At 41.6% G+C, this 14,710-nt stretch overlaps 1 gene segment (V, D, J or C); it reads left to right on the top strand.

Annotated features, from left to right (window-relative positions):
- Positions 1–14,040, top strand: part of LOC132677140 (T cell receptor gamma constant 2-like) — a 31,940-nt gene extending 17,900 nt beyond the window's left edge. The window contains 4 exon segments of the C gene segment in view: positions 3,118–3,447; positions 5,237–5,362; positions 11,829–11,876; positions 13,475–14,040. Of these exon segments, the coding sequence occupies positions 3,118–3,447; positions 5,237–5,362; positions 11,829–11,876; positions 13,475–13,617 (647 nt within the window).
- Positions 14,041–14,710: the final 670 nt, after the last annotated feature.

Raw genomic sequence — 14,710 nt, forward strand, 5'->3', positions numbered from 1 at the left:
GGAGAGATTTTAGTATCAATCCTCACAGCAAAGGTCAGCATAGACAACATTGTGCAAATATTGTAATAGGATCAGACCTTGCGTTCGTGTGGACTTGTATAAAGTGTTCGTGTACATTGTGTGTAACTGTCACAAAAGGGTTTGGTCCAAAAATGAAGTAGATCATGACAGATATGCTTTGTGAGTTGACACATTTCCTTTCCTGACGGTGAAAGGGTGTAGTCAGAGAGCCCAGGATTTGCCCCAGGCTGACCTGGAACCCTATCTCTACCACGTACTGCTTATGTGAATTTGGCGATTATTCTCTGCCCTCAGTTTCCTCATCCATCAGGTGGGCTAACAGGAGGCATTCAGCAGGAGTCACATGAGAATTAAATGAGACTGGGGATAAATTACATGGCACATCACGCAAAATATAATAGGTGCTGGTAGAAGTTCCCCCTTTTCACACCTAATGGGAGAATTGTATCCACTATGGCGGGTGGTCTGTAGCCAATCATACTGACAAAGCAGAAATTCTCCAGAGGAGTCAGCTGTACTTGTAACTGCTCCAATGGGAAGTTCCCTTGCTGTCCACTGATAGACAAATAACTTGAATTTAGAGGGATTTGTACCTGTTTACTGGATTTGTCCCTCACTGGGCCACAAAAATGAAATTAAGATTGTATTTTTGTAGTTCTTCTATGTACTTTAAAACTTATTTATCTTAATTTATATTACCTCTAACTTCAACAGGTTTGGGCTTCATGCTTATAATAGTAGAAAAACAAAGGTTGAAAATATAGTTACAATGTACATAGAAACATAGTTATAGATAGACGTAAGGCTTTTAAATGCACTTAGAAATGTCATAAATTTGAAATTCATATTTACATATGAAATAGCTTTAAATAATTATTTAATAAAAGAAATATAGTTGAATAAAATGAGAAATTTGGAGTCAATATGAATATGCAGGTTTGAAATACCACACTTAATTGAAAATGTGGTTGTATTTGGTTAATTTATATAGAATTCATACTGCTTCATATCAATAAAATAGATACAACTCAGACAATTTACACCCAAAATTTTTTTAACTTTGAATGTGCACAAATGCACTGGACAAACTTATTTATTTTGTAAACTGGTTTCTATTTTATGCATCAATAAAATGATTGTGGCCATAAAAAAAAAACTGTTAGTAAGCTTAAAAAGAATATTGAAAGAAAAAGCATGTAATATAATTACCCAACATATAGGCACTAATCTTATATAATCAAGTATACTATTTAATGCTCAGTTGAGAAAATTATGGAAGTTCAAGATTCCCTCTATCCGGAAAAGAATGAAACTTCAGGATCTAGCTGAGGAAAAAGGACAGGAGATAAGCATCGTATTTTTCCATCCAGAAATTTTCCATATTCATCTTTGATTTTCAGGTTCTTTACAATGATGAATCAGAAGTAATCCTATAAAAAACCAAGTTCCTAAGATGAAAACTAGATTCTTTAGTGTATTGACTAGAGGCAAAAATGATGTAAATATCATGTACTTTGAAAAATTAGTCTTCTCTAATATAACAAACTTTTAAAATTAAAAACAACATACATGGTTGGAGAAATGTAGACTTTCTTACTATTATAATCAATAAAATATATATATTTGCAGCACAAGTAAGATGTACAAGTTTAAAACAACCACATTATGATCTAATTCTATGTATAGCATGAATAAAAAACTCACTGTTTGCTTACTGATTTTGTATAAAAATCAGGAGGTTTGTAGCACTCACAGAAATTTTCAAGAATATTTTTCCTTTTTTTCTCAAGGAAGAAATAAAATTCTTCTTTTCTTCGGAAATTGTCCACAAAACTATTATTCTAACTCCAAACTAGCCCAAAGAGAAAATGTGTTAACGTTTGTGTTTCAGTTGGAAATCAAACTGGAAGGGTTCTAGTCTTTATCATTTCAATGATTAATTAACAATCAATGTATAAGCAAGGAACATTCCAGTCCTCAAGTGACATGCCCTTGACAACTATGATGTTTCATTACATATTTTCACATTATGTGTGCAAGATACTCTGTTAACATTATGCCAGTTACATACAACTTTATTCAGCTGATAAAATCAAAGAAAATTATGGGTACAAACACAAGTTCAGCAGGCTTGTAGGGCAGATCCAAATTTGGGGGAGATGCTAAGCATCAAAGTACGGTGTCTTCTTAGTCACGTGTCAACATCAAATGAATTTCCGATATAAAATGTGCTTTGAGTGAACATTTTCTAAAGCAAAACAAAATTCTGACTAGTGCGTTACTTGCACTATAAGGTTCATATAAGAGCATTTCTGAAAATAATCAATAAATTTTAAGTAGCAGTTTTGGAAATATTGCCACATTGCTTCCAAATTCAAGGCACTTGTAGGGGTGCCTGGGTGGCTCAGTGGGTTAAGCACTTGACTTTGGCTCAGGTCATGATCTCACAGTTTGTGGGTTTGAGCCCTGCGATTTGTCTGTGCTGACAGCTCAGAGCTTGGAGCCTGTTTCAGATTCTGTGTCTCCCTCTCTCTCTGCTCCTCCCCTGCTCGTGCTCTGTCTCTCTCTGTCTCAAAAATAAATAATCATTTAAAAAAATTTAAATTCAAGCAATGTAAATATTTTGGAGGTGCAGCTTTAAACGTTGTCCTACTCAAAATCCTGGCATAGTTTAGATGTGAGAGTGAGATGTTCTATAAAATCAGAAATCAAGCAGAAGGACTCCAGCATCAGAAGTGGGCATGGGATTCTTATTTGAAGCTAAATGGTCAACTTGATACATTGTCAAGTATGGGTGGAAATAGATTCCTTTTCCAACAAGTGACCATGTATTGTCTCAAAAAATTCCACATTTTAACCCATGTGGTGACCTTAATAGCTGTGACTTTGGGCAACTTACATAAGCTCTTGAACCCCTTTTCCCATGGAAAGTAACAAAAGAAGCAACTCAGAACCCACTGTGGTTTAAAGGTCATGGTAAGCACTAACTCTATGGCAACTTTTCCTTCCTTTTAACTATGTGCTAGGTGGTTCCAACCACACAATGTTTCCATTTCCCTAATAACGTTTTCGTTGCTATTCTATTTTCTCCCACAGATAAAAATCCTGATGAAGACACTTCCCCCAAGCCCACAATTTTTCTTCCTTCAATTGCTGAAGTACAACTCCATAAGGTTGGAACATATCTTTCTCTTCTTGAGGATTTTTTCCCTGATGTTATTGAGATAGATTGGAAAGAACAGGATGGCAAAACAAGTCTGACGTCCCAGCAGGGAAACACCATGAAGACTCAGGACACATACATGAAATACACCTGGCTGACCGTGAGTGAAGAGTCAATGGGCAAAGAACACAAATGTATCGTTAAACAGGAGAAGAATAAAAGAAGGTTTGAACAAGAGATTCTGTTTCCTTCAATAAACAAAGGTATGGACATGTACACATGAATATAACCTCCCTGAATCCTTTGTTTCAAAGGGAATACCACACCTTACCTGTCAAGAATTAATGGAAAACAGGGAAAAAGAAATCTTTTCTGAAAGTTTTACTTTTTTCCTTTTTTTTTTAAGAAAACCAAACTTAATGTTTATTTATTTTTGAGAGAGAGCGAGCCCGAGACTGAGGGGCGGGGAGGGGCAGAGAGTGAGGGAGACACAGAAATTTGAAGAGGCTCCAGGCTCTGAGATGTCAGCACAGAGCCCAACGTGGGGCTCGAACTCATGAACCGTGAGATCATGACCTGAGCTGAAGTCGGACACTCAACCGACGGAGCCACCCAGGTGCCCCTAAATATTTTACTTTTAATGGTAGCATAAAAGTCCAAATATTTCCCCACAGAGTTAAATATGATGGGCTTTGGAAGATATAAAGAAAAAGAAAAAGAAAAACTCTCTTAGCCTTTGCTGCCTCAGTTTCATCATGCAAAATATGAAGGTCACAGTGACGTTTTTTAGCACCACTGTATGGATTAAATGAGAGAATACATATGAAAACACCTAGCAACCTTGCATACAATAAGTGCTCAAAAAGAGAGTGTGTTTTTGATGATCTTATTGATATGGAAATAAGAAAAATTTCACATCTTTAGGGAAGTTCTACTCAACAGTCAAACTTCCTCTCGCCTCAATCTGGTCTACTCAAAGTATCACCTTTAAACAGTTACAGGTGACAAAATGCTGCTCCTTTGATAGAGCTGGATTGTAGTTCAAGTAAAAATGGTGATTTGGCTGCTGAGTTTTTATTATGGTCTTGGGTGTTCCAGATTTGAATTTTATATAAGACTGTAAGGTGAAATTTGGTAACTGGAGAGGGGTGAGGTTACGTGTACAAACATTCTCCCATTGTCCACAATGGATGTATTTCTACCCCTGGGAAATGCTGCCCAGCAAACACTTCCTGCCGTCCGAGCGTGCGCCAGGCCTGGAAGGGAGGCGGGACGGACCACTGTCCCCAGGAGGATCACTACAGTAGGGCGAATACACTTTGCCTAATCACCCAGGGTCCCTGGTGATTCAGACGTGGTGTCCTGAAGGAGCCCCATTGTGCAGAGGCTGGTCATATTTGACAATGGGGGCAGAGCTGAATGTGCCCTGGCTCGTCTGTGAGCCAGGAACTCTCTAGACTCAGAAGTCAAGTCCTGAACATTAACATAAAAGACCAGGGCCCCAGAGGGCCCATAAGAAGGAACCAGTTTGTACTTGCTCTGTGGTTAACAAGCACTTTTTAAGCAGCGGGGAACAAACACATAGCAAGACATGTGAAGAGCTTTGCTATATTTCTGAGGTAAGTCTTTGTCCTTTGTCCTCTGGGAGTGTTAAACAAATAAACAAACAACAAAACCTGTAGTCCCAAAATGGCAACACTTAACTTAAAAGCTTGAGTCACTCCACCAAGACTTAATACCTAATCCCAGTGCAATTGCAACCCCCAGAAGAGTAACCTTTAACCTGTCACCTAGGGAATTTCCTAGCCAGCACCAGGTACTTTCCTAATTGACCCCTTCCTTCCCCATGAAGGTGACCTTGCCTAAATCAGTGGACTCCTTGCTAATAATCTTCTTTTTTCCACCCCCTGTCTATTGTTAAAATATTCCTTTCCTGTCCTCCTTTGGAGCTCCGGTCTAAGTGCTAGATCAGATGCTGATTCACACATTGATTGACGAATACAGCTACTGGATCTTTAACATTTACTTGGTTGACTTTTTGTTCTTTAACAGCTGTGGTGGAGGCAAGAGGATCCGAAGTAGACCCACAGGGGCATTCGGAGACAAGGCAAAACACAGGGGTGGTCACTGTGAGCCCTTTGAGTTCACTGTCCTCCTCACCGGTTTCAAGGGCTGCAGGTGAGTTCCTCTTGGTTCGAAGCTCCCCTCTCTTTGCCTTCGGGCTGCTGATCTAATGGGCCTTCCTTTCCAGGACAGGTCAGCTTGGGCTGCAAGGGTTATGCCCAGAGCCCGGTTGAGCCGGCATGTTTATCTGGAACCCTGTGGAACTGGCCTATTTGGCGAGAGCCCAGCTGGGCTGGCAGAAAGGTGTGCCTGGAGCCAAGCCCCCAACCTTTCAGACTGCACTTCCCCTGCTAGAAAAGTCAGCAAGGTTCCAAGAGAATTGTTGGTGGTGCACACGGAGTCTTGTGTCCTGAACGCAGTAACAGCCAAGTCTGAGACACTGAGAGCAGTTGTCCTGACAAATGCGAACAGAACTAGAAACGCAGCTCTTGGGTCAATCCAGAGTTCCCCTGTCCCTTCACCCAACCCCACACTTCTCCTAGTTCTAGAAAAGGGCTTATAGATGGTTGGCTTTAGGAAAGCAAAGTCCTTCTTGCAGGAACCTGCATTCTTTCTCTGTCCTCAAAGTGATCCATCTGATCAAGTCCATGAAATGTAAACACAGCCCACAAGTGCCTGGGACTGAGGGAAACTAAGGGAAAGAGGTCTTTTTAAAATACAAACTGCTCGGGGCGCCTGGGTGGCGCAGTCGGTTAAGCGTCCGACTTCAGCCAGGTCACGATCTCGCGGTCTGTGAGTTCGAGCCCCGCGTCAGGCTCTGGGCTGATGGCTCGGAGCCTGGAGCCTGTTTCAGATTCTGTGTCTCCCTCTCTCTCTGCCCCTCCCCCGTTCATGCTCTGTCTCTCTCTGTCCCAAAAATAAATAAAAAACGTTGAAAAAAAAAATTTAAAATACAAACTGCTAAAGGGCTCCTGTGCCTAAACCCTGGCTCAGTGTCCTTCGTAATTCCAGGGACACATACAAACCTTAACACTTTCTCCATAAATGTCTCCGTAAATGTCAGTGACTCCAGGGTCTTTGCAGCGATCTGTGTGTCCACAAATACACGTCGTCAATGTGAGATATTTTTCTCTCTGGAGACATTGTCAAAATTGGTTTATAAAGAGCTCTATATTTCTTTGGTTTTTAGACAAACACTTGTGAGGACTGGGCATTCTAGACCTCTCAGAAAGGGAGAAACTATCCCATGCGCGTTTCAACTTCACGTCGGGCCTATGTCTGGTTGTTGTTTAAGCAAAGCAGACCTCTTTTTAGAATTGTCAGCACGAAAATTAATTAGAATTTTCATGTGCCTGGGTTTACTAAAATTCAAATAAGTAGATGGGATCTCAGTTACAAAATGTTTAAAAAAAACAGCTTGGGAGAATGACAGACTTTGATGTTTCATACGTTTTTGTTTGTTTGTTTGTTTGCTTTTTAGTATTTTTATTTTCATTTCAGTTAGTTGGCACGCAGTGTGGCTCTAGTTTCAGGAGTACAATCCAGCGATTCAGCACTTCATAGGTCACCCTGTGCTCATTAGGACGAGGGCACTCCTTATTCCCATCGCCTATTTAACCCATCCCTTCCCACGTCTCATAAAATTTTTATGGGTAATTTCAGCTCAACTTTTAGGAACGAGTAAATTGAATAGATATAAATAAAATAAAAAATTTTAGATAAAGTGGTAGTTTCCCAAAGCTTTGGGGGAACTAAAACCTTAAAGTGTTGCTGAGTGAGGTCACCTGTTAAATTACGTTAAATTCATTAAATATCTAGAGCATTTCCAAGTGTGATAAAATAGTCAATTATTAGGGCATCTGGGTGGCTCAGTGGGTTTAGCGTCTGACTTTGGCTCAGGTCATGATCTCACGCCTCATTAGTTCGAGCCCCGCAGCAGGTTCTGTGCTGATGGCACACAGCCTGAAGCCTGCTTCGGATTCTGTGTCTCCCTCTCTCTCTGCCTCTGTCCCCCCTGCTCATACTGTGTCTCTGTGTCTCTCTCTTAAAAATAAATAAAAACTTGAAAGAAATAGGAAATTATTTTTTATTTCTTTTTTTTGAAGTTTATCCATTTATTTGGAGAGAGAGAGAGACAGAGCACGTGAGCAGGGGAGGGGAAGAGAGACAGAGAGAGAGAGAGAGAGAGAGAGGGAGAGAGAGAATCCCAAGCAGGCTCTGCACTGCCAGCACAGAGCTGAAACCCAGGAACTATCATGACCCGAGTCAAAGTCAAGAGCTGGACGCTCAACTGGCTGAGTCACCCAGATGCCCCATAAATAGGAAATTATTAATTAAGGAACATAGGTTTATCTCTTTTTGGTTTTCTTAATGCAGAGAAACTGAAGATACTTTTGGGCCTGCTTGTAAATGTACTTTGTGCTTTACTGAAAGATTGTTTTATAAGGAAGCAGATGTTTCTAGAAATTATGAAATGTATTCACAAGTTCGCCACTCCAAAGGATGCTGTTTGACAGTTCACAACTGCTTCCTTATTAACTTTTGTTAAAAATGAAGGTTTCTAAGAGTTAAGAATTCTGATAAATTTAATGAAGACTACTGGAAATAATAAGGGAAACAACCCAGAATGCAAAGAACATAAGATGTGTATTTTTAGTAAGGAAAAGTCTGATGCATGGAGTTGTATTTTTTGAGAAAAGAAAGAAAGAAAGAAAGAAAGAAAGAAAGAAAGAAAGAAAAAGAAAGAAAGGAATTTTCTCTAAAGGGAGGCTCATTTAAAGAGGGTAAATTCAGAGGGCGCCTGCGTGGGTCAGCTGGGTCAGCATCAGACTTCGGCTCAGGTCATGATCTCAGGGTCGGTGAGTTCAAGCCCTACATTGGGCTTTCTTCTGTCAGCACGGAGCCTGCTTGGGATCCTCTGTCCCCACACCTTTCTGCCCCTCCTGGGCTGTGCTCTTTCTCTCTCTCAAAAATAAATAAACACAAATAAATAGATAGATAGATAGATAGATAAATAAATAAATAAATAAGGTAAATCAAGACAAGTTCTGAATGTAAAAAAGAAAGTAGTAAAGATTTGCAAACATGGGATATTTGGAAAGGAATGTTATGTGTGGTCAGGACTAATATTGGCATGAAGAATTTTCAAAGCAAAAGTAAGCTGATCCCGGGGCACCTGGGTGGCTCAGTCAGTTAAAAGACTACTCTTGGTTTTGGCTCAGGTCATGGTCTTAGGGTTCTGGGTTCTAGCCTCAAATTGGGCTCCAGGCTGGCAGGGTGGAGCCTGCTTGGGATTCTCTCTCTCTCTCCTTCTCTCTGCCCCTCCCCTGCTCCTGCTCTCTCTCTCTCTCAAACAAATAAACAACAAAACAATACAAAACAAAAACAAAAACAAAACAAACAAAACAAAACAAAACAAAGCAAAAGTAAGCTGATACAGCATTAGATTTTGGTTTTTTCTCTGTCCAAAGGGCTAAGGATTTTGTGGTTTTTTGCTTGTTTTCTTTGGAGTTTTGATCTGCTTAAGTCTCTTTAACCTGGAACATTCCAAAGGATTTGTTAAACTAATTTGGCTTATTTGATATGTTAACGGGGAGCATTGTCAAATAAATATTCATACTAAGTTTTCTTTACAGTGTATTTATAAGATTGTGGCACTTGTAGATAAAGTCCATTCTGGTTCTCCAAAAAAAAAAAAAAAAGATGGCCTCTCATGCCAGACTTGCTGTCCTAATGACCTTGTACCATGGCACCGGTGTGCTTCTGAATCCGAGAAATCAAGGTGAACAAACTGGCAGTGTATTCAAGAAAGAGTTGGAGTTGAGGGAAAACCAAGACGGTCACTTGGTTCTTTCTGACTCCCTGAAAAACCCTATTTTTCTTGTGGTTTTTTTTTTTTTTAGTTTTGTTTTTTCACTCTTTCACCCACCATGAGGCATTTAAGATGACTCAAATTATAAACAGGCATCAGTGGTAAGGATTAAATAATAGTACAAAATGACTTACCCCGAGTGTCTAACCTGCTAGGTGCATAATCCTGGAAAAATTGTTTTTTGTTCCAGAAGCTTCAGACCTCCTCCCTGGGGACCCCTTGAACACCTGCAGCCCGACTTCATGCCACTGCCACTGTCAACACGGGGCTGTCAACACGCCCCGGTTATTGTTTGTACATTTCTGGAAGGGTTGAAGCCTTTCCCTGCCGAGAGGCTGATGCCCTCCCTGTGGCGAGGACACTTTTAAAAAGTGGGTTTCCCCCTTGGGGCACATCTTCTGTGATCTCCAGGGACCAAGGCTCCTATTTTAGTGGGCAAGTAATAGACGCCTGAAGGAAAACCTTGCAAACTTTTTGGGATTCTCTCAGTGTACAACCTTCTGCTGATCCTTTCTGTCCTATGCTAGCCTGTCCAGAGGGTGTATGTCTACCCTGTCTTCTGCTCAAGCCTGTCACCACCAGGTTACGGAAGCCTTCTTAGATCACAGTGCAAAGGATCCTGTTGGTCACAGTTTAAAGCCTGGGGACTAGGTATTTTAGACACGTCATCAGAGGAAGAGAGCCCTCGAACCCCCAGTAGAAGAGGGACCTTACCGAGTGCTCCTGCTGTAACACTAAAGGTATGGAGCCTCGGGCACACATCACACCAGTACCCTTTCCACCTGACGCCAGGTCCTGCACAGACGCTGGACATTTCTGAATCAGATGGAGACAAAGTGAGGTAGCTCACCAATGCACAATGATAAGAGATTTTTATTTATCGTTTTTAAAGTTTTTGTTGGAATTCCAGTTAGTTCTCATGTAGTGCTATACTAGTTCCAGATGTGCAGTATGGTGACCAAAGCCACTGTATGGAAAAGAAAGACATTTAAGGCATTTTAAAGTCAGCTTTTGAGAATATTTTAACATTTAACGTAATTATACTAACAGTTTCCTTCTTGGGATTTACCTGACAGTTTATACCTCAAACCCATCTTTTTAAGAGTGACAAAATTAGATTGTGTGGAAGGCATACAATTGCACACCTGAACCACGTGTGTAGGGACAAGGACACATTTGAACAGAAAAAGGATAAATCAAAACAACCTCATGACTCTCTGCATCCACCGGTCAATGATTTTTGTAAAAAAAATTTTAACGTTTATTCATTTTTTGAGAGACAGAGAGACCCAGAGTGTGAGTGGGGGAGGGGCAGAGACAGAGGGAGACACAGAATCCAAAGCAGGTTCCAGGTTCTGAGCTGTCAGCACAGCGCCTGACGTGGGGCTTGACCTCACAGATGTGAGACCATGACCTGATTCAAAGTCGAACGCTTAACCGACAGAGCCACCCAGGTGCCCCACGGTCAATGTACTTTTTAAGGAATTTTGTCTTTGTATGTATGTTGGATGTTTTTTATTTTGGTTGTTTGTTTTTGTATTGTTTTGTTTTTACACTCTAGATAAATACAACCCTCATCTCATGTTTTATATATTCAGGCAGCTATCGATGTGACTTGCCTATCATCCTATCCCTGCAGAAAGTACACCCAGATCCTGAGCTTCTGTAATAAGTGGTCAGTTGGTAAAAGTAATGAGGGTATCCGGAAGAGATATATGAGAGTCCACGATGGTGGACTTAGGTTTGATTTGTATGGATTGTTGTACAAGGGACGTTCCACATGCTGTAGCTCACCTAACCCCCCACCACCGACCCTGAGTGCCAGCTCTGCCCGTCACTGGTATGATTCTCAGCAAAGTACTTATTGACTCTAAAGCCTATTTCCTTGCGCATAACATGGAGTCCTCCAAATCCAGCTCATGTCAGTGTCACCAGGATCAGATGAGATAACGCACGTGAACTTTCACAGAGTGCCTGGCACAGGAATAATCATCTAAGGGTACTGGTTTTCATTAGCCTTGTTGTCATGCCCACAAACACCTCCACTCTAGAAAATCATGTGTGGGACTTGCGGTTACCGGGGTGTGTGTGATTTGGAAAGGTAAGGCTGCTTCCGTTTTTACATGGGAAATTGACCTACACCAGCCTCCTTCCAATGTGTAAGATTCTGCTGTGGATTCTCCGGTTGGATGATATCGTTTTGGTGGCCACGCTTCACGTGAGCGGCGTGTGCTCAGGACTTTACAGCTGCCACTGTTTCTGGATGTTTTTCCATTCAACAAGTATTTACAGAACACCTACTTTGCCACAGGCACTGTGCTGGGAGCTGTGAGGACAGAGGGAAAACAAGATGTAGTCTTAGACATTACTCCCCAGTTGTGAGGAAGAAAGAAAAAAAAAATTCATGAACTTCAACATCTTCCTGCACCGAAATACAGTATATGAATTGATCTACAAAGAATTACAAAGAACCAGAGCAACATTTCTGGAATTGTGGGCTCCTATTTGTAATGGTTCTTTCTTATCTGTTGACAGATTCTATCTATCTGTATATCTACCTATCTGTGTATCTGTCTCTCTATTATCTATCTATCTATCTCTCTATCTCTCTATCATCTATCTATCCATCCATCAAACCATCCACAGTACAGACACGAGTCAAATAATGGATATGAACAACAGAATAATACTTGCTCTCATTTCTTTTAGAGCTCGCTGCTGTTAACTACACAAAAGTTTCTCTGAAAGATGAAAATGGTAAGTTTTGTACTTGTTTCCTGTATGTTAGGCTATAGCATTGTTTCCTCCGGATCAACTTAACTTTTGAACGTCTCTGGCTTCGGGTAGAAGCCTCACAATGGCAGGATCTTGCAAAATAGACTGAGTGGTAATTTAAGTCAGTCCATCATTTCCCAGGAGTCGTCTTCACACAGTAACTGCTGGCTTGGGAAGGAGAGGCCTGTAAAGTAGGGGTGCAGTGAGGGGCTCTGACGTCTGTTAACAACGCACTTCATGCATTTCTGTGGCCTTTGTTTCTACTAACTGAGGAAAATATGCTGTTGCTTTAGATTTTTTTTTTAAGTCTCTATTCTTGCTGGTACTTAATAAATGATGCTGAGAGGTTCTTGGACAAAAGGCATCGTGTTACTGTCAGTGCATTTTGTTGAATTCTCTTAACACTCACTGTATTTCATTCCCATTTTGCCCCTGAGGACAAGGAGCTGAGATTAACTACATCCCTTGTATCATGCCACACAGCGAGATCCGGGCTTCGCCCCAGGCTAGATGAATCAAGACTTCATACACTTACTCAGGTTTCATTCTTCCTCTACATCCCAAACCCAAGGCCCTGAGACAGGCTGCACACCTGGGGTGGGTGGGATGGCAGGACTTCGCGTGCCAGAATCCAGACTTACACCCCAGTCTTAATTATTTATTTGCAGGAATAGGGTTAGCTTATTTACATTTTCTGAGCCAACCACAAATGACACAAGTAACACCCAACTCAGTTATTGAAAACACAAGGCCCCCTATGTGGAGTGTCTTGCTTCAGGTATCTCATTTAGCAGCCACATAATAAGTACCTGTGAGTACATTCTAAGTATAAGTAGTAGTTCCTGGCTCTTTCTCCCCACGTATGCACAAAGGAAATGATGAGGACCATTGGCTCTAGTCCTGCTGATTTGTCCTCCTGTCCAATATCAAGGGGCTCCTGGAATCTGGCTACTCGTCATCATCCTCCTTATCATCATCCAACTTTACATTTATCCGTAATCATTGGGTGTCTTGGGTATTCATTGCATGTAGAGATCCAGAATGACAGAGTAGCTGAGAATGCGTCCTGAAACACCAGCTTGCTGAGATTGAAATCTGGCCTCTCGTACTTACTAGTTGCATGAAATCAGGCAAATTGCTCCTCTCCCTGTCCTCAGTATAAGAAAATGGGAATGAAAGTAATAATCTCATATGTTATTGCAAAATTAAAGAGGATTAAGGCTTTCTAGGCAAAGTTCTCAACAGACATTTAGTTTGTGGTTAATGGATATTACCTAGTATTCTTACATAGGGACATGCGGGAGATGAAGAAATGCTAAAAGCTATTTATCACCAATGGTTTTTCCCCCCTGGGTTCATGAATTACAAACACAACCATGGTTTAGAATACTTTGGAATGTTCTAAGTGAATTTCACAGGCTTTTTACAGACTTGGTCGGCAAACTGGATTCTGAGTAGTCTTGGGGGTGGTGTTAGTGGTGATGGTGGTGTAGATGCTTACTCTCCAGTTGTACTGGTGAGAGAGTCACTCCAACCCAGGACATCAGAAATGTGTGAAACTAACCGATGGCTTCTTTTAGACCCCCGACAGGTGCAGCTCGTGAACACCTCTGCCTACTACACCTACCTCCTCCTTGTCATCAAGAACATGGTCTACACCGTCATCATCGCCATCTGTCTGCTTGGGAGACCAGCACTCTGTGACAATGGGAAGAGTTCCTAACCCATGGTGGCACCAAGGGTCCACTTTTCTCCATTGGCTATTGTCACTAGAAGAGTCTGCTGGAGATATAGCGGGGCTTTCTTTCTGCGTTTGGGTTATTTCAGTTCACATGTTTCTTTTTCTATGTGTCATCATTGCAGAACAGGTTTACAAACAGCTAGGCAGACAGGAAATATCACTCTGCATGGAGAACAATTTCTGCCATGACTCAGGGATGGGGCCGGGGGGCATCCACGGGGGCTTCAGTACGTCTCTATCTTTCACCTCCGCCAGCTCGTCAGCAGCGCAGCACCCTCGCCTCTGAGTACACTTGGCGTGCAGCTTCCATAGAGCTCCTGGGGCTCTGTATCCAGATAACTTCCTGGAGGCCTTTTATTTTACATTTCTGGAAGCTGCCATCTTTGCTACCTGAGTTTTGTTATGTTTTTCATAATAGGCACAATAAAAACAATCACAAGTCTACTTTTGCCTCTGTGGACATTCATTTGTTGAGATCTGAGTACAAGGTAAGGGACAGCATGACAACTGAGCCTTCACATTCAGCGTTGATGTAATCATGGTCAATTCTACATTTCTAACTCTTTCCCTGAGAGAGTCCTTGTTCCAGTTAGGGTTCTTTGGGGCACTGGCCCCTGGGGAGCCCCAGCCAGTGAAGGTGCCCAAGTTATTTCTCCTTCCAAGTCAGCAGATTCAGACTCATTTGTTTTAAGACGCTCTGCTGGTGACAGGATCACAAATCGCGTGACTGGCAGATGTGTTCAAACCTGTACCTGTATTTCATGGGCACCATGTTTCCCGAGAGCTGTACCAACTCTGGAAAGGGAGGGTGGTAGAGAGGTTAAGTGCGTGGACTCTGAACTCCAAGTGCTTGGGTTTAAATCTTGGGTCTATCGCTATTTGAACTCTCTGTGCCATAATTTTCTCATTCTAAAATGGAGTTACAGTGACCTGTCTCCTAGGTTGTGTGGACGACATAATTATGCTGGGCACATGCAAGTCCCCAACAGCATCAGCATCCACTGTTGGCAGCTCTAGTTTAGAAAAAATCGAGAACGCACATGCACGCGCACACACGCTAACAAGTATGACACTC

This window comes from Panthera onca, chromosome A2 (assembly GCF_046562875.1).
Source record: "Panthera onca isolate mPanOnc1 chromosome A2, mPanOnc1 haplotype 2, whole genome shotgun sequence".
NCBI lineage: Eukaryota > Metazoa > Chordata > Mammalia > Carnivora > Felidae > Panthera > Panthera onca.